The sequence below is a fragment of the Apium graveolens genome, chromosome 7, assembly GCF_009905375.1.
Source record: "Apium graveolens cultivar Ventura chromosome 7, ASM990537v1, whole genome shotgun sequence".
Taxonomy (NCBI): Eukaryota; Viridiplantae; Streptophyta; class Magnoliopsida; order Apiales; family Apiaceae; genus Apium; species Apium graveolens.
The window spans coordinates 261962534-261990316 of NC_133653.1; the positions used below are offsets into that span (position 1 = coordinate 261962534).

At 33.4% G+C, this 27783-nt stretch overlaps 2 protein-coding genes across 3 annotated transcripts; both read left to right on the plus strand.

Annotated features, from left to right (window-relative positions):
- Positions 1 to 2413: 2413 nt before the first annotated feature.
- LOC141672019 (O-fucosyltransferase 38) lies at positions 2414 to 9434 on the plus strand. Of its 2 annotated transcripts, none has more exons than XM_074478505.1 (11): positions 2414 to 2757; positions 3613 to 3697; positions 3966 to 4033; positions 5319 to 5407; positions 5654 to 5831; positions 6254 to 6382; positions 6943 to 7079; positions 7501 to 7714; positions 7819 to 8003; positions 8352 to 8447; positions 9033 to 9434. In XM_074478505.1, exons 1-11 carry the CDS (start codon positions 2542 to 2544, stop codon positions 9178 to 9180), a joined length of 1545 nt encoding a protein of 514 aa, XP_074334606.1. In that variant the 5' UTR covers positions 2414 to 2541; the 3' UTR covers positions 9181 to 9434. The 2 variants fall into 2 exon arrangements, with proteins under 2 accessions (XP_074334606.1, XP_074334605.1); XM_074478504.1 differs by having other exon boundaries at positions 2415 to 2757; positions 3610 to 3697.
- A 692-nt stretch (positions 9435 to 10126) lies between these two features.
- On the plus strand, positions 10127 to 24060 carry LOC141672965 (protein TONSOKU). Its single transcript, XM_074479665.1, has 19 exons — positions 10127 to 10576; positions 12081 to 12875; positions 14104 to 14280; positions 14511 to 14602; positions 15027 to 15125; positions 15344 to 15813; positions 15893 to 15930; positions 16018 to 16284; positions 16937 to 17084; positions 18200 to 18319; positions 20174 to 20274; positions 20676 to 20799; positions 21174 to 21286; positions 21890 to 22001; positions 22236 to 22340; positions 22419 to 22485; positions 22596 to 22716; positions 22818 to 22991; positions 23196 to 24060. The coding sequence occupies exons 1-19, from the start codon at positions 10304 to 10306 to the stop codon at positions 23850 to 23852; spliced, it is 4053 nt and encodes a 1350-aa protein (XP_074335766.1). The 5' UTR covers positions 10127 to 10303; the 3' UTR covers positions 23853 to 24060.
- Positions 24061 to 27783: the final 3723 nt, after the last annotated feature.

Genomic DNA, 27783 nt, shown 5'->3' on the forward strand with positions numbered 1-27783 from the left:
TGTAAAGTTTTAAAAAAATTCCCAAAATAACATATTCTCAAAAAAACATATGCATGACATTTGTATACATCTTCTCAATATTAGGACCACGTACTCTACATTTCTTATCTACAACAAAATACAACACTCCAAATTAATTGTTTTCCCATTAAAATAGGCATAAAATCTTACAATTTAGAGAATTAAGTTAATAGGTAACGCACACATGGTACTGTTCATATCTGAAGGCGTGGAAGATGGTTTTGTGTTCTTCGCTGCTACACTGTTATTTTCTACACCTGTAATTCCAAAAAAATAAGATTGTTGAACAAAAATAAAATAAAATACAGAGTTCTTAATATACATCGTTAGTAATGGAATAAAATGATTAGGGGCAATTATGATATTGGAAATAATAACAACTTATTCACAAAAGAATTATTAAAAGACAACATACACATGGGGCTTGAAAAAATCTTCTCAATATTGCGACCACGTATTCTACGTTTCACGGCTGCAACGGCTGCAACCAATAACACAATGTAATGTTAAACATATAGCAAAGGTAACAGAACATACAAAATCCTAACTTTCACTATCAAGTTCTAATATAACATACCCGACGCATTGGTAATATCTGACAATGCAGCAGCTCCTTCCATGTTCTTGGCAGTTGGAGTGTTATTTTCTTCAAGTGTAATACCTGAAATAGGTGAAATTGATACACTGCAACGAGTGTTGTTTGATCCACCAACATGTCTCAATCCCACACATTTGCTCATACGTTTCAAATCTAGCAATCAACAAATATCACAAACAATAAAATTATACAATACATCATACATCTGCAAGGAACATTGGTACAGAGACTGAACATCAGCACAAAACATTTGTAGACAAACTACACATATCTGTGAAGGAAGCTCTACTGCTTCTATTAGAAGAAACATCAACAACAAAGTTAGAAGGTTTCTGGGGGGAATCACGCAAAACATTTGTCTTACTTGCTAATGGCTGTAAAGGAGACCTATTTCCCACTATAAAATGCGTATGTTACACATGGGTTTCAGAATTTATTTATATAACAAATAAGATATGTATGATATGAAAAACATACCAGACGATACTACAGAACCCGATGTCTGTTGATTTGAAACTGTAACACCGGGACTAAGATTTTCTTGGTCAACACAAATATTTCTACGCTTCACAACTAAGTTCATGAAACGAATATAAAAACATGATTTAGATTCAAAACTATATACGACCATAAAGACAAAGAAAGATACATATACCCGTTGAGTCAGGAACATTCAAACTTGGGATAGGCTGCAACACAGAAGATTGATTTGCGTCCCCGTTTGATGAATCTCGGCTACGAATCAAACGTTTCAAACCTGTGGATAAAGACACAAACCAAACAAATCAGATAACAATTAACGTGCATAATGATTAACATGACTGCATAATGAAAACAAACCTATAAGTGAAATCTTTGCAGAGGTTGAATGAGAGCGTGGATCCATGATTAACAGCAAATCAACGGAGCATGGACCAAATGAGAAGATTAGAGGAGGCTGAAGTGATGCAGTGGAGATAAATAAATTCAAAAAAATTCAAACATACCATTTAGTTGCTACAATCAGGAAGTGGGTTAAGTGTATTTAAGTTAGTTTCTAAAAAGGGTTATAATGAATTTAAATGTGAAATATCCATGGATATGTGCATAATATAAAGTTTTATGTGTAAAAAAGTAAAATGGGTCATGGATCATGGGTAAATTTTATGGGTAAATCTTATACGGGTAATAGTAGCTTTTAAGTTTATATAGATTATTTGAAAATCAATTTTTCATAATCCTTAAAAAATTATGTTTAATAAAAAAATTTAAACTGTCGTCGAGCAGAAAATTCTTGTATATTATATTTATTTCTGCTATTTACTGGTTACATGATTACATCCATCCCCACTATCAACTGACATGTGAAAATTGAATTGAAATAGTAATTTGTGCATAAATTAGCTAGATAAATTCGACGATTTAGAAGTGCGATTTAGTAAGAATAAGATTTCTAAACTATTCTTATTTACCATAAGATTACCCATCATGTCATGCGAGAAAACATAATTTTTTAGCCTTCTCTAAAATCTTATATTTTTAAATATAATCTCATTTTTCTAATAAAAAAATACAACTACATGATTATGATGTCTCGATTGTGCGAGACCACAAGGATATTTATTTATTTTTTTATAATTTTATAGGGAGTAGTCATCACTATTTCATTGAAATATCGGCATACATTTAGCCTGTGTCTATAATTACTTCTAGTTTTCCACTATTTTATGATATCGTATCATTTTATTGATTTCTGATTTATTACTTTCTTTTTCATTAATATTTTATTTTTTTTAGATTTACATATCTTCTCTTCCATTCATGTTATTGCATTTTCCAAATTTTTCAACGAACATTTATTACAAAGAAAAATAAAAAAACATTTGGTTGTCAATAGTAAAACAGAACACGAGATCTGAAACTGGAACTAATGTAACTGGAAGATGTTGTCGGCGACAAGCAGAAGCTCTACTTCTTCTTCATTACACTTCAAATCTACAAGACACTTACATAGGAAACCATCTCCATATACAATCACTCTATACACAATTATCCTTTTTGCTTTCTCTATCTTCATTTTCATTTATTACAGTAAAGATATATTGGATATTGATGATCAACACAAGCCTTTTCCCAGTGAAAATTCTCAATCTCGCCAGGTCTGTTTTACCTACACTTATTTCTCGATAAATGAATATTCGATAAATGAATAAATTGTCGAGATAGGTAGTGTTTTGCCAAATTAAGCTAAGATTAGGGGAATAATTGTTTGTTATATAGTTTTTTTTTATATATTTGTAATAGTTTTCGAAGCGTGGCGTTTATGTGTTTGTAACTTGTAAGACTCGATAATTACTGAATAGCGGAAAATTTGTATAAACATTCTTATTGATCATGTTATGTGTTATTGGTTTGTTTTTTAGTGTGTTGGACACTTGGACTTGATTATCTGTCAATTCACTATGCCGATTGCTTTGTTTAAGTAGGTATTATGTTTCGGAAATAATACAACTGATCAACTGAATTTATAGTACACTAAGCGAGCTACATACACCACTTATAAATTTTGTTAATCTCTTCAAGTAGCCACCACGGAGCTTAAATAGCCACTTGCTAGAGTGGTTACTTAAAATGCTAGTATCTGAAATACCGAGATATAGCTGTATAAAGAAGTTAGTTGGGGAATTGAAACGGGTCATTGTGCTGAGATATAAACCATTGTTCCGTTAAGGAATAAATAAGATCGTCTGAACATACGACAACTTGGAATATTTAATATTTTCAGAAGTATGCGAAATGGTTAATATAAAACACAAACTCCGTGCATTCATTATTTTGATTTCTTATAATCTCATCTGAATTATTGTGCACAAAATATGTGTTGTTTCATATTAACACGTGACAACTTGGAATTGTCACTCTGCAAAATTAAAATGTGAAGTTGAACTTTTAGCTGTACTGTAAAAAGCTGTTTTAGACATTCTACCTGATATAAATGCTACATGGCACAGCAGTTACAACTGTCAGATGAACAAATCCAGGGAGCTCTCTCCAGCCATGGTTTACATCAATGCGTCAAGCCAACAACAAAATATAAAGGTTCAGTCTTATCATTTAGAGTGATTTTGTTGTTTCTTGTAATTTAAATTTAAGACTATGTAGTGCATACTTAAGGTACATCTGATAGCACTGATTGAACATGAAAATGTCCTTGGATTAGCATTTTCAGTTTTGTCGGTCTTTCCTATACTAGCCTATATTGGTAATATTGGATTTTAGTAACATAAGACCTTCAGTCCATGACTTCTTTTAAGTGTGCATGCTCTCACTCTCTCTTTTTTTTCCAATGTCCATTTTCCAAAATCAGCTGCACTGGGATGGGATCATTACATAACTGTAAGAAGTAATGGAGGACTGAATCAAATGCGTACTGGTGTAAGTATTATATTCCCATTCCTCTGTGTTATTTTACGTGTATTCAATCCGTTTATATTATATCAGTGTTTTTTATAAAAGTTTTTCTTGTAACTGCTATTCTCGTTGTGTCAGAGACTGTAATACATTTCTTTGGAATTTCACCTGTTAAACCATAGCATGTTTTTCTTACTAATTAAGCATATCGATTTTTTAGCTTGTAGTTTGTGTGATATAGAAAACTTAAGATTGAGTACATGTTTTCAGAGAATTTCCTGATAGTCGGAGTCTACTAGTTTTTGCATGTTATTTATATAGTACTATGAATCATAGTCTATGATTCTATGAATATGAATCTTACATGGCCTACATGGAGTAGCTATGCAGCTATGCTTTATTGAAGCCCCGCCTTGTGTTCTATCTCGACCAAGTTTCTTTTCACTAGGCTGTCTTTGTGACCCACACCCATAGCAGTTGTAGACTAGTAGACTGTTGTGCTGTTGTTTTTCTACTTACAGAAGCGAAGCAAGATACTTAATCTATCTTGTTGCTTTCTGTCCTCCGTTTCTTGTATGTTGCAAGTTGCAACAAAACGCATGAACTACTAGATTTGTGCAGCAGTACCTTAATCTGCTACCTAGTCCTCTATAATCTCATGATGTGTATTGAACTATTATTATATATTTTTTAAAATTTAGTAACACTTGAAATTTCTATTTTGTTTCATTAGTAATGATTGCTAACTAGCCCATAGAAGACAGTAGCTAAAATGAAGTTATGGTCTTATAGAAGGGCTTGGATATTTCAGCCACTAATATTTTTTTCTTACACGATTGGACACGCTCTTCCCTTTCTTCTTGTTCTTGACGTAAGGATCATTTCAATTTCTTGTTTAAAAGACCATAAATGTTTATTTTATAGATAAAATCACATCAAGCAAACACAACTAGGGTTTCAAGAGCAACTGGTCCATTGTCCACAATAATAGAAGAATGATTTTAATTTGAACTCCAAGATAGATTGGAACTCTTCAGTACCACATTTTAGTTCTTGCATAACATACTCACATACTGCAGTAAGTTATTTTACCAAATTTTGTTACTTATTTTTTAATTTTTTTAATAAGTCAGGTATTAATGTGAATTTAAAAATGTTCCTCTAATTTTGTAATTTAAGTGGCAACTTGTTTTGCTTGGATAGTGTAATCCTTTTGGAACTAAAACTTTAAGCTATATCAGTACAAATAATTAATCTTTTTCAAATGGTTTTACTAACTTATATATTAAAAACTTTGTTTCGCGTACAGATATCCGATATGGTGGCTATTGCACACATAATGAACGCAACCTTAGTAATTCCACAGCTGGATAAGCGCTCATTCTGGAAGGACAAAAGGTTGTTTCTATTGCCCTAGTAATATCTTATACTCCCTCTCTTTGTTTCATAATATGTATACTCTAGGTTGGTACAAATTCGTACATCATTCTTTAAATATGATAATGCGTGGTACAATGTATAAGTCCGTTACTTTTGTTGCATATGATGCATGGTACAGTACTTGCATCAAAACTTATTCATGCAACATATTTTTTATTCACCATTTGTCTGCTCCACTTACACTTATTATCCTCTCTGTTGCAGTAAATTCTCTGATGTATTTGACGAGCTTCACTTTATCAGAAGCTTACAAGGAGATGTTAGGATTGTGAAGGAGCTACCTGGGGAACTTGTTTCTGTCCCTCATGCCAGAAAGCACTTCACCTCCTGGTCTGGAATGGGATACTTTGAGGAGATGAGCCAAATATGGAAGGACCACCAGGTATGTTACCACCAGATATCCATGTTAGAGGGACACATTTAAAATGTCATCTTAGAAGTGGGAAAAAATTATGTCACAACAAATGAATATAAATATGTGGATAAATAATTAACATCTCACTAGTTTACGGAAAAAATATAAGTTGACTTGTTTTAAAGGAAATGAATTTTCATTTATATATATATATATATATATTTGCATGTTAGTATTATTAAAAATCCAAATGCGACAGGTAAGTGAATCTGGGACTTTTAGAGGGGCTATTTGGCTTTTACATTGCAGCCAAGTGCCCTACACCATGCTTATACATCTAGAGTACAATTATATCAACAAAACAGAACTTGCACTTGTAGCTTTAGCTTATTATCTGACCAAGTTCAAAATTTGGGTTCTACATGTAGTTTCTTATACATTTTGTGCAGGTAGTACATGTTCCGAAATCAGATGCTCGGCTTGCCAACAATGATCTTCCTCTTGATATCCAGAGGTTGAGATGTAGGGCACTTTATCATGCTCTTCGCTTCACACCTCCTATCGAGAATCTAGGGAAGGTTAGACTTTTGACTAATTCTACAAAATATGCATTGCTTATATCCAGTCTCATTTAAATATGAGGTACAAAGTCTCTTTTGGAGCTTAGGCGCGAGCCACAAGGCCAGGCACGAACCTAACCAAAGTGATTTTTTTTCCGCTAAATAACCAAAGTGATTTTAACGATTAAGAAGATAATATAGTTATATGCATTAATATAAAGGCAAAATCAGTCCCATCAAGTACGACTCCTTCCCCCATCTCATGCACCTTATGCCATGAAGGCTAGGTCGCTAGCTGTGTGCCATACATATTTTCCGGCTACGGAAGTAGTACTTTTCAGTTTGATAGCTTAAGTGTGAGTGAAGTACAAGTAGTTATTTTAAGATAACTGATGTTGTAGGATGTTTGACAAGCTATGATACATTCTGGAATCTTAAAAATTTAAATATTAAAGATTAGTTCTTATATCTGTTGGATCATGTGTGAGTTGTGATAGTTGAAAGGATACTTTTAAGAGGTCTCCTATGGGGATTCCTGTTAACTTAGGTTCTGAGCATACATGACGGTGACACCACAGAAGCTAGTTGAGCGGCTGAGATTGCATGCAGAAAGATATATTGCTCTTCACCTCAGATATGAAAAAGACATGTTATCTTTTACTGGATGTACCCGTGGTCTTACCGATGCTGAATCCGAAGAGCTGAGAGTAATGAGGTAAAATTTGTTGGACTGACACTCATACTTTATATTCTCTTAATCTAAATATATTCATAGATTACATGTGTCTGGTTACAAATGTCAAAGTAGCAGTCCTTCCAGCTAAAGTTTTCCTAAAGAATCTGAGTTAAAAGCAATTTTCTATGTTTGTGGGGCAGAAAAAACTTTGTTTTTACCTGTCTTCCACAACTGATTTAGATGGTGGAAATACTATGTGAAGCATAAGCTGATTATTGGATAGTTACAGCATGATCAATTTTAAACTACGTAGGATTTTTTTAAGAATGTTCTGTATATTTACCGTGCCTTGTATGTCATTGTGATGGACTTCAACCAATCCATTGTAAACATTTGCATAGTGCGTGCGCAATCCTCTGAAGTCAATGGATTTGTGTAATTTTTTAGCATAATTTCGTAGGGAAAATACCAGCCATTGGAAGATGAAGAAGATAAATTCAACAGAGCAAAGAATTGGAGGATTTTGTCCTCTGACTCCTAAAGAGGTTGGCATATTTCTACAAGCTCTTGGTTATACATCATCTACATTAATATACATTGCCGCTGGGGAAATTTATGGTGGTAGCACTCACCTTAAAGAGCTTACGTCTCGCTTTCCGAATGTTGTTTTAAAGGTTTGCTGAAGTTCACCATCTTTTGCAAATATTTTTATATTTCAATATTACTTTAATGGTCCCAAGTAATCTAGTCTACTGAGTTGAGTGTAAATTGTTGGCAGGAATCACTTGCCACCGAGGAAGAGCTGAAAGAACTAGCAAATCATGCCTCTCAAACTGCAGCTCTTGATTACATAATTTCAATAGAGAGTGACATTTTCATTCCATCGCATTCGGGTAACATGGCAAGAACTGTTGAGGGGCATCGAAGGTTCCTAGGACACAGAACAACAATTACACCTGATAGGTATGTAAAAGATAGAGGTTATGTGTTACAATTTAACTTCAAATATCCTAGAAACTTTAAATAATATCATTTTGCTCTACTTCATTGCGTTAAAAAACTGTTTTTTCAAATATAGTCGATTCCAAGCACCATTATCCGTCTGAAGTCCTGTTTCATTAAGTAAAACCTCTTGTTTATCTTAAAAAAATAGTGGCAAGTGTGCCAAGCATAAATTAGTTACAAGGAACGGTAGTTGTCTTGTTCCTATAATCATGCTACAGATAATTTGATTTGATTCTGCACAAGCAAATTGAATTTAAGTAATACTCTGTATAGAACTTGATTGGCTTCTGCATGCATGAATTGCAGGAGAGGTCTGGTTGACATTTTTGATAAAATGGATAATGGACTGCTTAATGGCAGCTCGTCATTGTCGCGCCTTGTAATTAAGATGCATAAAAACAGGTAAATTTCTAACTGTTCGGTGGAGTTCGTTGTTTCTGCTGTAGCTTGTATGAAATACATAAATAAAAGAAATGTAACAAGGTGCTGTACTGTAGGGAGGTGCACCAAGTGTTCTACTCTTTTATGTAGCAATTAAAAAAATTATTAAACACGAGTAACAACTATGTAACAAGTTGGTGAAAAAAATCCTTTAAAGTTTAAGTTAGTCTTGGAATCTGAAAATTGCATTATAGTAAAACATCATAACATATTTTGTGACATGATGATTAATACTGATTTATAGTTGCACTTCAAAACTAAATTTGTTGAGAATTGTAGAAGTATGAGTAGTGAATAGAGATCTTTATTAGTGTAGTCAATCTCCCCTTTAAGTTGCTCTTTATCATTACGTCAGGCTCTTAACTTTTCCATCTTATACTTTGTTTTACTCATAATTAAATGCCTCTTTTGCAATCTAAGTGCAGCATGAGTGTATTTTAAGTGAGAAAAAGTAAATATCCTGGCTATTTCATGGCCTTAAAGACCACGATTATACTGAGTACTTTACTATAAATGTTTCTAAATTCTAACCAACCACAATTTCAGGCGTGGAGCTCCCAGAAAAAGAGCGGGCCCTCCTCCTGGACTCAAAGGGCGAGCAAGATTGAGGTTCGAAGAACCCTTCTACCAAAATCCATACCCAGAATGTATATGTGATTCAAAAATCACTCCCAACAGTAGTCATAGTGCATAGTTGAGCTACAACTATAACTCAAAAAGTTGTTCCGAGACATTAGATAATTTAATACAGAATATGTCAGTGCCTTGTTCTGGTGCTAAGCTATTTTTGTAAACTGAACTGATTCCTTGTTTTGGTTATTTGATTCTTTTTAGAATTTGTATGTGAGCAGTGTTAGTTATAGGCCTATACAATTTAATTCACATCGTTTACCACTGTAATTATTTTAATTTAACCACACATTTTTTGTGTATTTTCCCGGACTTTCAGAGAGGAGTCCAATTGCAAATATCCTTTTATGAAACTTGTTAGAATCCGCCCCCTCCCTTACTGTTTGCTTTTGATAACATTAGTGTGTGTATTTGCCTTCACAGCCACTATTGCAAAGTTCTTATGTTCCTTATAATCTCATTTTAGCAGGAAAACATATTTTGCAAAAAGTCTTAAAATGCAGACAACTTATAATCCTGTTGTCAGTAATTTTCTCGGGTCCATACAGGTAACAGGTTGCACTTCGTAGCACACCAGTGTAAGAAAGTTATTTAATTTTAATAAGGGAATTACTTCTATACTTGTCGCGAGTTTAAACGAGCGGAATCGAATATTTCATGAGCTCATAATATCATCTATATATATTGTCACGAGTTTAAACGAGCGAAATTGAATATTTCATGAGCTCATAGTATCAATACACCACTATGTCGAGATATCATATCAGTTGATGGTTGGTTCTGAATTCTGAATTCGATTTCTACTTTTTAAAAATTAATACTAAAAAATATATTTTATTTTCAATTTATAAAAATTAATATAAATTTTATAATCAATTTAATGAGTTTGCATTTGAATTGACTCGGGTTTTCAAATCTCAACTGAATTTAATCAAAATCAAGTTCAACACATCTGAGCTAGACTCAATTAACTAAACAAACTCAAATTTGTGTTCAAAATCGAACCGAACCCAGATAAACGAATTTGAGCCCCGCAGCTCAGCTTGATTTATAGCCCCACAAAACAAAAGCTCACCGCCTTAACTTTAACACTTTAGGCGGGAAATTCAACATTTTCATTTTTTCACAAAAAAAAGGGCACAAAACTAAAAAAGCCCCCAAATCAACCAAACCCTAAAACTCTCAAAATGCCGAAACCAAAAGACGATCTAATCGAAGCCAAAAGAGAGTATCGGACCGCAACACAAGACGGCAACCGTGCCGAACAAGCTAAATGGGCGAATGTGATCGGCGATATTCATAAAAACAAAGGCGAATATGTTGAGGCTTTGAAATGGCTTCGTATCGATTACGATGTTTCCACTAAGTTTTTAAAGGAGAAGCAGCTTCTTCCTACTTGTCAGACTCTCGGTGAACTCTATCTCCGCCTTCTCCATTATACGGATGCTCTCGTTTATCAGGTTAATTAATACTCGATAAAGTGATAACCTCGATAAATTAGTCATCTCGATAAAGTGATAACCTCGATAAATTAATAAGGATTAACTTTTATTTTGTTATTATCCAAGTCAGCTATTGATGTACTATATTTGAAATGAAATGTGTGCAAATTAAAAATCGACAAGCAGCTTCTTCCTACTTGTCAAACTATCCGTGAACTTTATCTCCGCCTTCTGCATTATAAGGATGCACTTGTTTATCAGGTCTATCGATAAACTAACACTCCATAAAGTATAATCTCGATAAATTAGTATGATAAAATGATAACCTCGATAAATTAGTGATCTCGGTAAATTAATAAGGATTGATTTTTAGTTTATTATTATTGTTATTATCCATGTCAGCTATTGATGTAAATTTGAATGGTGCTATGACTCATTTGACTGAAATGTGTGCAAATTAAAATTTGATTAATTAGTGATCTCGATCACGCCAGCTATTGATGTATATTCGAATGGTGCTAAAAATTCAGTTGAACTGAAAATGTGTGGGAGTTAATACTTGGTGAAGTAATAGCCTCGATAAATTAGTGTGATCCCGATATATTAATGATCTAGATAAAATGATTTTGTTTGAATTATGTATTTACTTTATTATTGTTGTTATGCCTTTCAGCTGTTGATGTATATTTGAATGGTGCTATGATTTATTTGAGCTGAAACCTGTGTAATTTAATACTCGATAAATTAGTGATCTCAATTAATGATTTGTATGGATTATTTATTTACAGAACTATTATAAATCATGTCAGCTATTGATGTACATTTGAACAAACTGATTTGAACTGAAATGTTTGTATACAGTAGAAATTCAATAGACTGATAGTTTTTTTATCTCGATAATTTAGTAGAGGTTTGATGTATGTTTGCTTTAGTAGAGGCTTACGTGTCAGATAATTTTACTTGATGATGGATAATGATTTGTTTTTTTATGTGGTTTAGTAATGGGATTAGAGACAAACAGCGAGTTTAAGATGAGCAGAATTAAGAATATTGATTTATTGGATTGATGTCTTAGGGGGAAACTGATGCTGATTGCTGAGGTTGATGTTACTATTTGTTGATGACTCTTTCGGGTTGAATTGGAACTTAGGTCTGATATTGAGCAATTCTTTTATAATTAAGTATGACAAGTTAAAGAAAAATGATCGAAATGTTATCTTCGGGACTTGGAGAATGGAAGCAAGATAGATTTGACAGTAATTTAGTTTTTATATGAATCTGTACTGTCATAAGTCATAACAATATGCTGTAGAACCTAAGTCATAGTTTGTGAAGATTATATGATCTCATACCTTTTCCCATTAAATCGATAAGCCCTGTGTGTTCTACCGTCTACGTGTTTCTATATAAGAGTGTGTGTGTGTGTGTGATAAATAATTGTATTAGGATAATTGTGCTTTCTTGAATGTTTTTTTTCTATCTGTGGATATTCTTTTTAAAAATTTTCTCTTTCGTGTGATAGAAAAAACATTTAGAACTTGCCAAAGACAACGGAGATCTTGTTGAGCAAGAGAGAGCCAGCACCCAACTGGCCAGGACTTACCATGAGATGTTTCTAAAATCAGAGGATGACTATTATTCAATTCAGAATGCCAAAAAATATTACTATTCTGCAATGAATCTTGCTAAATCTATCAAGGAGAACCCACCTAACAAGTTGAATTTCTTAAAGGAATATATTGATGCCCATAATAACATTGGGTTGCTACAGAAGGATCTTGATAATTTAGAAGAAGCACAAAAATTTCTTACTAGAGGATTACAGATCTGCAATGAGGAAGAGGTTGCTCGTCTAGATGATGCACGAGCTAGGCTTCATTCCAACCTTGGGAATGTCTACATGGATCTGAGGAAGTGGAGTGAAGCTCTAAAACATATTACAGAGGATATTCACATTTGTAATAGGATACAGCATCGGCAAGGAGAGGCAAAAGGGTACATTAATCTCGGTGAATTGCATTATAGGGTCCAAAAATATGATGAGGCAGTCTCTTGTTATAAAAAGGCTCTTGATCTTGCACGATCAATGGAAGATGAAGATGAATTGGTTAATCATATCAATGAGAATTTTAAAACTGCAAAACTAGCCATTAAGGAAATGGATGAATTGAAAAAAGAAGAGAGAAATCTCAAGAAGCTGTCGCGTAACATGGAAATGGCTATTGGTACATCTAGTGAGCGAAAACATCTCCTGCAGCAAGAAACATCAGTTAATTTCCTTATTGAAAAATCACGCACAATCTGGGCATGGCGGGAGGTACATTTAACATACTCCCTCTACATTGTTCTTTTTGTATCCCAATATCTTCATTGTTATAGTATATAATAGCTTTGTATCATAGAAAAGATTTTGATGATATTTCCCCACTATCGTTGTTTCAAATGTTATCCATGAACTTGTTATGACTACAAAACCAGAATGATTTGGTCATTTTACAGTGCTTTTCTCTTGTAAAAGTGACAAGGAACCGAGGCGTGCTTGGAAATGGTCTGAATTACACGGAGCTCATGATTAATTAGTAGAGGCTATACCCACAAATTTTGTACTCTTGTTCTTATTCATGACTACATTATATAAAGCCCTTGTACCACCAAACGATTTCAGAAGCGCGGTAGTATTCTGTCTATCAAAGAATATCATGAGTACATTGTTAAACGTAAAACCTGGTGAAAAGATGATTGTGTGTTTAATTATCAGATTTAAATTCCGTTTGTCTGGCCAGGGTTGTTTTTGTTTTGAGTCTCTGTAGAATACACAAGTGGGTTATGTAACAGCGAAAACTAAATTCACATGATCTCATATCTAATTTGATTTTCTGGATATGTGATGTGATTACTATTCTTTGGTAGCTTAGATGTTTGTTAAAATTAGGCGCAATTAGGGTAAAAAAAAACCCTTACAGTCGGTGTAAACCTTCACAATGAAAATTTTGGATTATAGTGTTTCTTCCCACACCTTGAATAATTAATACATATTACCATACATTATTAATGCAGAAAGAGGGCCCACTGATGGTATATAGTTATGTACATATAATGCTAACTATTTCTTTCACCCTATTCTCTCTCAACACTGCTAAACAGCTACCCTAAGTTGATTTTCGGGGGCTGATTTAATTATATTCCTAGCATAACAATCATGTAAAAGAGTAATAATATCTGTCAAGGAATAAACTTATATTATGTCACATTTTCATTTATGTGCAGAGTTTTCGTACATTGTTTATACCAGTGTCCAATTTGTTGCAAAAAATTACATACACGTGTAGTGTAACCTAGGTATGGACATCTGATAAGAATTTTTGCCATTATGTAAACATCGTGTTTGAAATGCCAATGATTTTGAATATACGCTGCAAACCTACTTGTTTCCTGCATGTCAACATGTTTTACCGAAAAATGTTATGTTTTTAATTTGAAACAAGTCATATCTAGTATTCACTGTTCAGTTGTAATTGACTTTGTATGTTAAATTCTGTATTCAGCTTAAAGGGTTTGCTAAAAGGAAGAAGCAAATAGCAAATAAACTTTATGACCAAGAGAAGTTAGGTGATTCTTTCTTGATTATTGGAGAATCATATCAGAACCTCAGAATTTTTGACAAAGCCCTCAAATGGTACACAAAGAGTTGGAAAACATATAAGACCATTGGTAATTTGGAGGTTAGTTCTATGTTTAAGCTAAATAAATTTCCTTGATGAGTTGAAGGCATATTAAGAATAGAGATGAGAATTTATATAAATGCATGAACTGCACATGTAATCATAATAATATTCACGGAATTGATTTGGTGCTATTTGAATTCCTAAAAACTATGGTATATTGATTTTATATCATCAACCTATATTGTGAACTTGGCAAGATCTTATCCTAAAAATATCAATGATTTCAGGGACAAGCATTAGCAAAGATTAATATTGGAGATGTTCTGGATTCAACTGGTGACTGGGCAGGCGCTTTAGATGCATTTGAAGAGGGTTATGCGTGAGTTGAATCCTTTTTCCTTGTGACCGAGAATGTTTTATGGCGGAACAGTGGCCTTAATTATTAAAACTGATGAGTGATATAAGAGGATCATAATAATGTGATTACTTTTTTTACTGCTGTTTTAACAATAGATTATGGAGTTAGCTTTGGGTGACTACAATAACACTTGCAGCTCAACTCGCACACTCTGTTTCCTCTGTATAGGAATTAACTGTTGGGAGTCGTTTTGTTAACAGATATACTACAACAATAATTTGTTGGTAATTTAGTATGGAAAAGTAAACAGGAAGTGACGTAGAGTTTTATTCATCAAATGAACTGGACACTTAATTTTGAGCTATACTCAATTTAGTCAGTGATCTGCAGTAATTTATCTGAGTGGTCTGTATTTATATGCTAATGATGATACTTTATGTTTCAGAATAGCTTGTGAAGCCAAACTTCCTTCTGCACAGCTGTCTGCACTAGAGAATATGCATTATAGCAATATGATAAGATTTGACAACATTGATGAGGCTAGGTAAGTAAGAACATTCCACACCATACTATTTTTCAGTATGTTGGGTGTTGTCAATTGTGGTAATTTTGCTTGACGGAAAGGTTGTTATTCTCTTTTTCCATTCGCATAATCAGTTTATTATAATGTAGATCTGATGACTGTTTTATCTTCCCTCCCATTTTTATTACTATGCATGTGCGTATGAAGTTTCTTAGTTTTTGACTTGTAATATTGTTTAGGAGATTAAAATCATTGTTAGACCAATTAAAGGATTCACAAACTGAAGAGCTTGAGCCACAAATCCTGAAGGAGGATTGCTGCTCAGAAACTGAAACAGAGGGAGGTGATGAACTTCCAAATAGTCAATCTAACATCAGCTCACCTGAAATAAGTAAATTAAGCTTCAGTAAATCTAAACCTTGTCCCAATGGCGAAGATGTACTGGACGATGTACCTTCAGTTTCAATTCTGCATCCTACTGAAAGTGCATCTAGATTGAAGCCTCGTCGCATAAACAAACCTGCCACCTGTATAGAGCAAACTGAAGTTTCTTCCAGAAGCAATTCCAGACCTAGCAGTAGTCAGGCAATTAGCCGTAAACGTGCACGAGTAATCCTTTCTGACGATGAGAGTGAAAATAATGAGGTACCGCATTCCAGCGGAAGGTTTCATATTAGTCCAGCGGAAGATGTTGCCACTTCCGATGAAGGTGAATCTCTATCAACTTTATTTTTTTATTGATTGCAGTAGTGAAACAGGACTGACTTTCTTATTTTGATTAATTGCAGTTGACCGTACACATAATATTACTAGTCATGGATTACAGGTATTGAGTTTTCGGATTAATAAAGTATTTATAGCCGCATTTATAATAAGATTTTGTTACTAAGATTATGATTTTAATGTTTGGCAGGATGTGTCACCGGTTGCTTCACACTGTGTGATCAGTGCTAATACTCCAATTAATCATGAAGGAACCTCTAGTTCCTACAAAACAAGGAGTTTAAAGCATGCTGACCAAGATGCAAAAGATGTTAGATCATCAGGCTCAAACGAAGTCTTTACTGCATCTAATGTCCATTCATCTTCTGCCAAATGCAGGGTTAATGACTGTGAAGGTCTGTTTCAGAATCACAGTACCTCCAATCTCGGCCAACATATCTGTGATGATAATAATTGTGTAAGTTTCTTTTAGATCAGGCATCAATGTTATCAAACTCATATTTGAATTTTCTTTACTTCATATTGTATATATGGATGTATGTTTGTGTTCATATATAAAGTCAAGTTCCACAACCATGGTCCAGTTTGTAGAAATATGCAAATAGGGTTACACTACTATAGTTAGAAGCACAACTTCAAGCTTCACTGCTTCACAATGTGCCTGTAATATCATATCACTGCTATTCAAATGTCCACAAATCAGGTTTTGCGACACATCTGCGAGCCAAATTAAACCCATACCATTTACAACTTTACACATGATTCATGGAATGGAGAAAGAATCTGAACCTGTAGATTCTGTGAGACTACGCCTTTGATGGTTCCAAATCCAAACAAAAATATTAAAAGATTTGCATAGAAAGCTACTGTTTTTGCTTTTAAAGGGAATGATGCAGAAAATACTTGATTTTGGTCATAGGATCTGTAATAGAGGAAGTTGTCATGTGCACAAAGATAGCCTGATAAAATAACAGTGCAATACATTTTGATGCTTGAAATGCATGGCCAATGGGTTTCCATCGTTATGCATGAGCATCCTACTTTTGTGAATTGTGATCCTCTAATATTGTTTCTGCAACTTTATTTTCCATTTTTTTTGTTAAATTCAGAAACATGTGACATTCAAAATTGAGGAAGTATTTGTAACCCTGGAGCTGAGCTCTTGTATGATTGGTGATAAAGTTAGCATAGCAGCATTAAAGGTTGACATGGCATGCCTGTATTTTCTACAGCTCCCAAAGCAGAAAAGGTTGAAGGGTAATTACTCTTTCATGTTCCTTTTTTCTATTTTTCCTAAGACCTTTGTTTTGATTTGATTAACAGTTGAGATTTTTCTTCCACGGATGTGATAAAAAATTTCTTACTATTGGTGTACAAAACATTTTCCACGTGGATTCTCTTTGCTGTAGAAGGCAATTGCAAAATTCTGAAAACTCCATCTTCATAATTTTCAAGTTTCGTTGCAAACATTGCCTCCGTAATTTTAAAACTTAATCAGATGTTTCAGCAACTTAATTTGAGTTTTGTTTTTTTAGGTACGTATTTTTTTGGTAAGGGAGGGAGAGTGAGAAATTGAAACCAAGACCTATGTCATGGAAAAGGATTGCCTGACCACTAGGCTAAACCTTCAAGGTATATTAGTAATTGGTTTGAAAGGAATCCAAATGCTCCATTGATTTTAAATTATAACCTCAACCCAACACGTAATAGTTAAACATTCGATCCATTTGTTAGCAAAGAAAATTAAAATAAAACTTCTCTTTCTTAAAAAAAGTGCTCTTTATTGTCACAGCATCATATATATGGTGAAACAAGTTGAGAAATAATGCTATTTCTTAAGATATGTTGAAGAAATCATTAAGTTTTCGTTTGAGTTTCCTTCACAGTTAAACAGGCTGAATATTAAGCTTGTAAGCTTCAGGTTGATGTTACCATGCAAGATAAATGTTGTTTTGGGATTCCTCGCGAAAATAACTCAAAACATAGTATTGAAGCTTCTAATTTGGTTTAAGCTATGGCCTTTTAAGGCAGTGATGTGCTTTTAGCGTTTGAAAACTATGCCGATATTTACTATAGGAACTAGGACTCTGAATTAACTTATGCAGGGATAAATAGTGGGGAACACTGGGCCAGAGAAATCTGGTGACAGTGTGTATAACCTTGATCTAAATATCATCACTTGTAGGTTCTATTACTGGAATTGTGTTCTTTTACTGAGATCAACACCCAGTTTATATAATTGTGTTTAGAATTGAATAAAAATATATGTTTGTTGAATGTTTATACTTTATATGCACAGTGTTTCTCTGGATTTATTATCAACAGTCAGTATAAGCATTTATACCTGCTTACCAATTGAATGCACTTTTTAGGTCTTTTACCTATTATTCAACACCTGAAGTGTAGCAGCAAAGTTCTTGACTCATTAGAATCAACTGAAACTTTCAAGGATTACTTTCTGGGAAAAGGATGGGTTGATGTTTCTGTTGATGGTATGTGTTCTGACTTCTGATCCTGAGTCCACCTGATATCTATCATGACCTGTACTGATGTCTTTCTCCTTTCCATCCACTCCTATATTTTTAGATTGCTTAAAGCTGATCACCTCTAACATCAATGTCACTGCATTTTTCATATGTGTGGGTGGGGTGATGATAATTTCACCTAAATTTACAAAATTCCAGCATGAAAGACGAATACATTTGAAACACTTGAATTAAGCTACAGTTGCATATATTGATGTGTTGCATATATAAGTTGAATCCTGTTACGTTTTAGTTTAAAAACAAATACATAATCAGAGAAAGGACTCCCTTCTGAGTAGATAAAGACTTCAGATTGTGAATTACAAACTAAGCTCTTACAAATATGAAACTCAGAACTTCAGTTGAACTTGATACATGAATTAGAAAACTTGCCTGCAATAGAGTAAAATCCTAAACTGTAATGAGAAGTGATGAGGAAATCTTCAATATTGTTTCCTTTTCCTTCTTTTGAACATAGATTGATATATTAGGGTTACGCTGCATTACCTAACCTAAAGAAGTAAATTAAGTTGGAAGCCTACATGAGAGCCATGTTGGAAGTTAAGTTTGTATGAGTTTTTGTTGTGGAAAAGCTAAATTAGAATTTTAGATAACTCCGAAGCTGCTCAAATCTGCAGACAGACATTAGGCGGAATTTTTTGCAGTAGCGCATTGAAGATACTAATTTTCATAATTATACTATCAAGTAGACAGAAATAAAGAAGCATAAATCCTAAATAATAATAGCAGGTTTGACCTCTGCTACTGCTTCCACCACTTGAGTCCAATTTTTTGATGCAAGTAATAAGAATAAATATTCTCAATTATATAAATTAAAAAAAACAGAGAGTCTGTAGAGGCTCTTTTGGGTTTCTTGGACAATTTTAAGCTTGAATTAGAATTGTTTTGAATAATCAATTCATTCCTTGGAAACTTTACCAAAAGTATCGATCTTGGAAGTGGAAACAAATATATCTTTGGACTATATATCCATAAATAAGTATCAAAGGAGTATTTGACATGGGCACTCAAGAAACTATTAAGGTCTAGATGGACTTTTTAAAAGGACTAATCCAAGATCCTCTTTTGACTAGTTTTTTATTCACTCTTCTCACTAGTCTGCATGTCTCTATGTGACATCTTATAAGCCACTGATACGAGGTTTTTTTGCTAAATATGCTTAATTCCATATCTCCTCTTGTTAAACAAATCTGATTGACCTTTAATTGTAGTTCAGGTTACTGAAGTATTAAAATAGATATGGTGAAGAATACAGGTAGTGAATAGAGGATAATTGCGGACTGAAGCGGAAAAATTGATGTGCATTTCATTTTTGCAAAAGAGCTTTATGAAAATCTATCTTTTACTTAAAAACCCTATCTTAACTCAATTTCATCGCTGAAGGGAATACTTAAAAATGCAATGTTTGCACTAACGGTGACATTAGGCTTCAATATATATCAACATGATATTTAAGTAAAGACATAGAAGATATTTTTCCTCGGAGATGATGTATCCTGAATTTATACATTATATCATTGGTTAGGAATCTTGAGTACAATCTAGACTCAAACTATATATCTAATACTATGCTGAATAATGCCTTTTATCATAATAATTATGAAATTAGATAATTTATCATTAATTTACAGCACTTAGGCGAACACTGGACTGTTATGCAGATAATTTATTTGGTAAACCATGCAAAGAAATGTTTTGTGTTATCTAATAGCGAGTTTCAAGAAATGCTTGATCTGGTTTACTGATGTATTATAATTATTGCTGTCATCAGTATGACTCTTTGACATGCATTGCTTGCAGTTTGGGTACCAAAGCGTTTAATGAAACTGTACATCGACTGTTGTGTGGAGCTTTCTGAGCCTCCCAACCTAAATCTGCTTAGAAAGCTATACAGTTTAGAGGTAAGTGATTTGGAAATAATCTGGTTGTTTAGTACTTGTCTAACATACTTCTCTTTCTCCACAATAGATCTTATGAGATGATTTATATTAAGAGTTAGTAATATGTACCTCACATGCACAGTCAAGGCTTAACTGTTAGTGATGAATAGGATTGATGACTTGTAGTTGACTTGAGAATAACTATATGATCAAACCAGGAAACCACCTGCTTTTATTTCCTTTACAATATTTTACAGTAAGATATTGGAACATGAGGATACAATTATTATCAAATAATCCTAAAAAAAATTTGTGAATTTTTTTAGCTGTGTTAGTTCATAGTGGTGTAATGGTATATATTTCTATGCTGTCATATACACCTCAAATTGTATTTGAGGTTTCAAAGATTATATTTATATCAGGTTTCGGAGGATGAAATCATTCTTTCGGATTGTGACTTGCAAGATATGTCAGTAGCCCCGTTGTTAGATGCCTTGCATTTGCACAAGACAGTTGCAGTCCTAGACCTTTCCCACAATTTATTGGGTAAGGATCACTTGTTTCTAGTTGCACCTTTTGTTCCTGATCTTTGTGTTAATCGCTGAGTAATCTATTTGTACAAAACAAGGTCTATATAACTATTATAACTCTAACCTACTTAATATTTGTTAAATTCACAGAAATACAGTCCAAGTGAGATTCATGATTGTTTGTTTCCATGGATTTCATCATAATGGGGAATTAAAATATTCTTCTTCTTTTTTTGTCAACATCATAAGGTTTAGTAGAATCTAATTGTGGGATATAAATTGTCTGTTGAGATAGTTGAGTGTACTCAAGATGCCGTCCTTCAAATTTTTTGAGTCTTGTTTTGCAATATTATTTTCTTGTGCCATATATCCATCTCTCTGGCTATCCAGGAAATGAAACTATGGAGAAACTTCAGCAATTATTCACATCTTCTAGCCAAAAATATGGTGGTCTGATATTGGATTTGCACCAAAATCATTTCGGTCCTACTGCTTTGTTTCAGGTCTGTAATTTCCCAACCTATCCTCTCTTTCTCACTCAGTATTTTACTATTTTATATCTTTTACATCTTGTATCTACCCTGCCATGCCACTACTTAGGAAGGCAACAATAATACATACATATATACCATCTGGTCAAGCACAATTCAAAAATGAACTTTTAAATTGAATTATATATCAAATTTATATTATATCTGTCATATAATTTGAATGAGCATATATTATGGAATGAGCCAAGTTAATGGTTTTTGAACACACGACTAGCTTATGAGAAATCGCGAGCTTTAACAATTAAGCAACAAGGGATATTTGGCACTTGCTGAAGGTTAAGCTTAGACATTAATGTCTGGGGAATACAGTTTGCAAAAAACCAAGACCAGTGGGATTCAAGCCCTCACGGTCCTAAGAAACGAACAAGGTCTTTGTCCGCAATTAATATTCGTGAGAAATGTATTAGATATGTATTTTTAACTTAGAAGTCAAATAGGGCAAGTCCCCCCCATTACCCAAACACTAGCATCTTCCCCGCACACACCCACACCACCCGAGGGAGAGTCAAAGCTTTTTAACTGTTTCATGTATGTTTATTGCATCTTCGTAAACAGATATGTGAGTGCCCTGTACTATTTTCTCGATTGGAAGTTTTAAACATCTCTGGAAACCGTTTGACTGATTCTTGTGCATCCTACCTTGCAAACATCTTGAGAAGTTGCAAAGGTAAATTTAATAAAATTTCGTATGAACTTTTTTTATCTTCTTTTATCTGAAAACATTCAATAACATCAGAAGATTGAAAAGAAATGCTATATGGAATTTAATTTTGTATAGATTCAGTTGGACAAGAAAAGATTTATAATACATTCAGGATATCCATCTAATTCCTTTTTAGAATTTGGTAGTGTATATTTGATTCATTTGTGGTAATACAGCTAGTGAATCTTTGTTTTGTAGCACTTTATGGCTTGAACATAGGGAGTTGTTCTATCACATCTAGAACAGTTCAAAAGATTGCTGACTCGCTGGATCCTGGATCTTCATTAGTACAACTTTCTCTAGGTAAATAGAAGTGAACATTATAGTTCTTTATTTCTTTCTGGTTGAAGGGGAGATTTATGCTAATACTTTCTTGAACAGGATACAACAATTCCATATCTGGAAATTCCATAGTGAATCTCTTGGCCAAGCTTGCTACTTTAGATAGGTGTGTATGTTTTTCTATTTCATGGGAGCAATTGTTTTTCTCAGAAGAGTGAATTTGGGATTAAAGATAGTTGACGCACATACCGGCTTACCAGTTTTTGGTGCTCACAGATTTGCGGAATTAAACCTGAATGGCTTAAAGCTAAACAAGGCGGTTGTAAATGGCATCTGCCAACTTGCCAAAACTTCATGCTTGTCAGAATTGATGCTTCAGGGCACTAGCATTGGAACTGTGAGTGGCTTCTTTTTAGATTTAGTTAACTTGTCATTTTTTGTTCACTGCAATAGTCAGTTATTTTGGTAAGGTAAAATTTTAAGTGTTGATTAATGCAGGATGGAGCATTACTCCTAATGGAGTCCTTATCTAGCGGAACTCGAGAACCGGTGAAGCTTGATCTATCATCTTGTGGCCTGACATCTCAATATCTATTCAGAATAAATGCTGAAATCTCTTTGATCAGCGGAGTTATTGAACTAAATCTTGAAGGAAACCCCATCACACAAGAGGTTTGTCAATGAAATCCTCTATTTAATGCTATACTTGTCTTTTGAGGTTCACTGTGCGTGAATTCTCAGGATCCTAGCTTCATTTTGTGTGAAGTCTCAGGTTCAGATCACAGCCCTTGCACCACTTGACTGTGCTGCTTAATGAAAAAAATCTCATGTTTTTTCTTTAGCAATTTTATTAGTCTGACTAAAGGTTGAATATAGGGTGGAAATGCATTGGCGTCATTGTTGAAAAATCCTCATTGTTGCCTAAGAGTTTTGGGATTGAAAAAATGTCAACTTGGAGTACATAGTCTGCTAAGGATATTGGAAGCCCTAACAGAAAATTGTTCTCTTGAAGAGCTCAACCTGACTGCAAATACATGTTCCAATGAAGTTAATAGTTTGTCGCTTAATTTCCATGGTAGTTTAAATTCCTTGCATGCAGATCTTAGTTCTTCCAATTCCCCGGTTAAAGCATCTGCCTGTGATGATGCTGATGGTGCTTCAGAAGATTTATGTGCAGTTGACCCCGAGGATCAGCTTGAAGTTGCTGACAGCGAAGATGATGATGTCAGGACTAAACCTTCAGGATCTGGTATTCATGGTAGTCGCATGAGTTTTTCCCAAAAGGATTCTTCTAACATGAAATCTAAATTTATTGAAGAGCTGTCAAGAGCCATTAGCGGGGCAAAGCAGTTGCAAAAGCTGGATCTCAGTGAAAATGGGTTTTCAGAACAAGATGCAGAAACATTGTACCATGCATGGTCTTCAAGTTTAAGAGCTTCAGTAGCTGCAAGACACATCGAGGGAAATGTAATTCATTTGAAATTGCAGGGGAACAATTGCTGTGGCTTGAAACCCTGCTGCAGAAAGATCTAACTAGTGTTCTCTTCAATTTTAATAAAAAATGTCATAAAACACTAAGCGAGCCAAAGCAAATTATTAAGCTTGTATCATGTATACCAATGCTACAATGTATTATACATTGTATCCCTGAAGGACGATGAATTCTGATCCCCTTGCTCTTCCACGTATATATTTGACTCGCAGTCGAATTACAAAGTTATGAATCTTTGAGATGCAAATTTTCTTACATACAGATGAGATTAAGATTTCACGGTGAACATCACGATTTTGTTTTAAAAAGATGAAACGAAACAATCTTGCTATTCGGAAGAAATCTGAGTAAAGAGTCTATTTTCTACATTCACTAAAATGTCATCTGTATGAAAATTTAAATCCCTGCTTGCGATTTATAAAATGAAAGAATATTCAGTATTGCCAGGTTTCTTGAGGCTAATTTTTTTAAGAGAAACCCAGTTACACATCTGAAATCCAAGCTAGGGATGGGTATTTGCCCCTGCTCCGCCCCGCCTGATCCCGATCCGATCCCACCCCGTTCGGGGCGGGGAATCGAGGATTTTTTTAAGTACGGGGTGGGGATCGGAGAGATATATGTAAAAAATTTGGAATCGAGACAGGGTCGGGGATTAGTGTCTCCCTACTCCGATCCCCGACCCAGAATCGAATTTTAAATAAAAATAATATTATATATATATAAATACTTCAAATAAATATTGAAATATATACAATATATTATTATTTATAATTTATTATCTCCTAAATGATTTAAGTTTATTTATCGTGGTATTATTTCATTATAATAATATTATTTTTGTTTATTATTGATATTATAAATAAATATTAATTCAAATTAATGTTAAAAATTAATATTAAATTTTAAAGAAAATCTATATATTATGATTTATTATGTGAATTTTTATTGAAAAATATCATTTACAATTTAATTTTTATTAAACGTAAAAATTAAAGAAATTCCCCGAATTTCCGTGAGGATCACCGATTCCCGTTTGGGGCGAGAATCGGGGAGTAAAATAATCCCCGTTCGAGGATCAGGAGGGGTTTGGGGGATCGATTTTAGGTTCATGAATCGGGCCCCGATCCCAAAGTGACCCGATGGCGATGACCCTCCCCTTCTGAATGCCTTGAATTAAATGTCTATCTAAAACCCAAAAGAGATTAGAGTTAACAAATTAGCTTTACTTAATTAACTTCAATGTAATAATCAGTAATCACATTATTATAGATACACTTTGGAACCTTTTGCCGCAAGGATTGACAAGTTTATCCAAATGTTTGATGAAGGTTAATCATTGCTAATTAAATATAGTGATTATTATAATATAATTATTAACTTGGGAGATAAATTAACTTTTGCCATGAAACAAGGAACTAGTTGTGGCGTTTAATTAGGAATAACTGAGTAATTATAATTAGGAATAGGAAAATGCTAAATACCCAAATATTTTCCCCAAATTTTACCCAAATGCTAATGTGTCAAGCTTGTAACTTGTAAATTTCCTAATAATAATATGGACCATGCGTACATAAATATGCGCCCCCAAATCAAAACCTGCCACATATATTTCAAATCATTTGGTATAAAAATTTGGGGTATAAATTTGGGACACATAGCACTACTCGAATAGGAATATAATTATAATTTAACTTTTGCCATGTAATTCACTTTATATTGGGGCCTGTCGGAGCATAGCTTACTTTTAATTAGTTCCATCTTCGAAATGAATATTCAAAGTACTTTGCATAATTACAAAACAGTTTAGTATAATGAAAGTGAAAAAACAAATAATCATGAAGCGTGGTCTGGATTAATTTCAGGGTTTGCTGGGTCATGGTTAGAACTTAGAAGGTTCATGCGAGCCCACTTCATCTTTAACTAATATCACATTAATAGCTTTATAATTTAAAGAGAGGTGTGTTATTCGCTAATAATCGTATAAGTTTGCATGCGTTACACAGGTATAAAATCATCGTTAATAGGACTAGTAAAAATTTAATTCCTCTATTATATTTTAACCGGGAACAAAGAGCTCCACACGCATTTTAAATTCTAATTTCACCATTTTTATGTAGAGTATATCTGCAGAACTAATTGTTTTTCACAAATGCAAAACAATTTAACTTAAAACAACAATGCATATAAAGTTGGAAGGTAGTGAGTACGTATGTGTAGTATGTACTTCAAATATGACTAGTCTTCTTCTCTTCAGAGACTCTAATTATCCTACCTCTGTCATTTCCTCACTTACAAAAATTAATAAAAATACAAAAATTGTAATTATCCAATTCTATTTGTTTTCTACTTCATCTTTCTCGAAGCTCTCTGAATACTAATTTGTTGTATGCATATGGATATGGTAGTACTATATAATAATGCATGCTAGCTCTGTATTGTTCAATAATATTACCCATTTTTACAATTTTCACAATAAACACATGCAAAGCACACTTTGATTGTATTTTAAAAGCTGTACTGCAAAAGAACAAAGGTATACACAGAGACCATACCTATTCTGCTCTGCAGTATATATACCAAGGTTAAATCTATATTAGCATATTCCTGGCTTGTTTACAGATTTCGGAAATCGAAACTATTCGGTCGATGTGCAGATTTGCGATTTATCAGTTGATTTATAAAAAATCAGATAATTTATTATTAATTTATCAAAAATTAGTCAAATGGAACAAATTTTTTGACCGGTTTTTAAAAAATTGGAAAATTATAACCATCATTATTTATAGTGGTATATTGCTAACGAAAAGGTTCTATAATTTAACATGCTGTGTATCTCACCGTTGGCATCAGAACTGGACTGCACACATAACACATTATCACATGCAGGTTCTACTTTTGGCGATTTTACAAAATTTGAAACAAATTCTGTCAAGAAATGAAAATATATACATTTTTTTCAAATTTAGTATTTAACTCGGCATTCAATTTGTTTATAATAAAATTCTATCTATAACTGAACCTAATATTATCAAACACAATATATTATACAGTAAATAATGTTACATTATAATATACTAACAAATTTTGGTCGAATTTAAGTTGATTTTGATGATTAATCAGTTACTCTAAAATTTTAGGTGTTCCTTATAACAAAAACTTATATTCATTAAAAGACTTTTTATAAGATTATATTCATAATCTTCCCGTTTTGACTTTTTTACTGTTCATCGTAAGCGATTGACTACTAATTTACGTCTAATTTATAAGATCAAATATAGTCATGAGTGATTTTGTTGGATTCGTATTTACGAGTATTTTAATATAATAAAGTTTTTATATTTAATACTAATACGAAATTAAAGATATTAACAATTAAAAGTGTGCACTGAAAAACGTGTACAATATAAATAGGAAACGTGTTTAAGGACGTAGGGAGTACTAACTTGAATAACATCTTTTTTTGCTTAGTGTTTATAGGAGTACGTATTTCATACGGTGACATAGTTATTTCAATGATATAGAATAATATTCATACACGTACTAAAGTACAATTAGGTGCTTTAAAAGAAGGCGGGGTCGTTTACGCAGAATTATGCGCTTTAACATAAACCCATGGACCTATTGAATACAATCATTATTTCGTATCTTTGCCTTCTTGCCGCAAAACAAGGAACATACTTGATTCATTTTACTCCGAATCAATCATTATAATTTATGAACAAATCCAGAACAGCTCACAGTTCAATATATCAGAAAAATGTGTTGTAAATCAAATTGTTATAGATGGGAGCTTTCAAGATCACGCTTCTAGAACATGTATGCATTTTATCATGAGAGAAATTTGATAATACCACTCCGAATTAATCGTGTTTTACTAACAGAATTACTCTTAATTTTCGAATAGAAAATGGTTATAACAGTTGTAATAACAAAAGTACAACTGCAAAAAATATAATTAGAATAGTGTAATCA